Below are 1,418 nucleotides of genomic sequence, written 5' to 3'. Positions count from 1 at the left end.
GTACCATTTTTATACTGTAATAAACAAACTGGTTTACCGTCTTAAACGAGTTTAATACGAACGTGTATCGTAGTGTATTGTGTAAGAGGTAATATGTCGTTAATGTAAAAGCATCATGTATATTCTCGTGCTGTTTTAATTAAATAGACTACGTACTGAACGCTGTTGTCAGATACGGTGCTCTCTCTCTCCTGATCGGAATTCAGGTCTTTGTAACCTAAGAGGGTCAGGTACGCTGGGACCTCTTCCTCCTCAGTACTCTGGTGAACGGATATTGTTTGTTTTGAATTTTGAACAAAGCTATACGAGGGCTATCTACGCTAGCCGTCCCTAATTTAGCAGTGTAAGACTAGAGGGAAGGCAGCTAGTTATCACCACCCACCGCCAACTCTTGGGCTACTATTTATCAACGAATAGTGGGGTTGACCGTAACATTATAATGCCCTCACGGCTGAAAGGGCGAGCATGTTTGGTGTGACGGGGATTCGAACCTACGACCCTCAGATTACGAGTCGAGCGGCCTAGCCACCGGGCCGTGAACAGATATGTCAAATGACAAGTTCGTTTGTAAATGTTTGTTTATTTCGGACATTCGCGTAAAGCCACCAAAGGCTATCTGCGTTAGCCATCCTTAATATTGGACCGATAGACTATAGAAGAAAGGCAGCTAGTAAAAAAACACTCACCGCCAAATCATGGGCGTTTTTTTACTTGATTGAACACTAAAATCTGACCGCGACAACGAATCGCAAACCACGGACACTCGTATTCACTGTCTGGCATGCTAACATTCAGGTCACGCCCAACACGATTGTAAAGGCAAATGTGACGAAGGGAAAGTTATTTATTAATAATGTTCTTGAGTTTATGTTGTTCTTTAATATGCTACTGTTTGTTAAAGATTTATTGTAATCACTATAGAGACCAGTAGCGGTAAACAAACGTTTCAGGATAATAACTTTCAACCCGTTCTCTTCAGGATGGAATTCCTCTGAGGATCGTGTTCTTTTTGGGGATTTTTGCTGCTGTAGATGTTGCTGCCAGTATTGGTTTTATCTTACTGAGGATCATAATGGTAAGTGACGTAATTATTCTGTTAATATCATTACTATTTTGTTAATAATGGTATTGTTTTACCAATATTTTATAATGTTTTCTTCACTTTGTTGTTGTTTTGTTGGTAATCTTATTATTTGTTTAATAATGTACCAATTTCGTTAATAATTGATAACAATCCTATTATTTTGTTCGGCCCGGCATGGCCAGGTGGTTAAGGCACGCGACTCGCAATCTGAGGGTCGCGGGTTCGAATCCCCGTCACACCAAACATGTTCGCCCTTTCAGCCGTGAGGGCAATTATAATGTTACGGTCAATCCCACTATTTGTTGATAAAATAGTAGCCCAAGAGTTGGCGGTG

The 1,418-nt window shown here is 40.6% G+C and overlaps 1 protein-coding gene across 1 annotated transcript in view; it reads left to right on the top strand.

The window, feature by feature from the left end:
• Nucleotides 1-985: 985 nt before the first annotated feature.
• The window catches only part of LOC111089788, a 10,427-nt gene continuing 9,994 nt past the window's right edge, over nucleotides 986-1,418 (top strand). Inside the window, exon 1 of the mRNA XM_022402875.1 lies at nucleotides 986-1,075. Within this exon, the coding sequence (XP_022258583.1) occupies nucleotides 1,073-1,075 (3 nt within the window). The 5' untranslated portion in view covers nucleotides 986-1,072. The remainder of the gene's footprint in view (nucleotides 1,076-1,418) is intronic.

This window comes from Limulus polyphemus, unplaced genomic scaffold, assembly GCF_000517525.1.
Source record: "Limulus polyphemus unplaced genomic scaffold, Limulus_polyphemus-2.1.2 Scaffold7352, whole genome shotgun sequence".
NCBI lineage: Eukaryota > Metazoa > Arthropoda > Merostomata > Xiphosura > Limulidae > Limulus > Limulus polyphemus.
The sequence above is the reverse complement of the archived record's forward strand: the minus strand, read 5'-3'. Positions and strand labels throughout refer to the sequence as shown.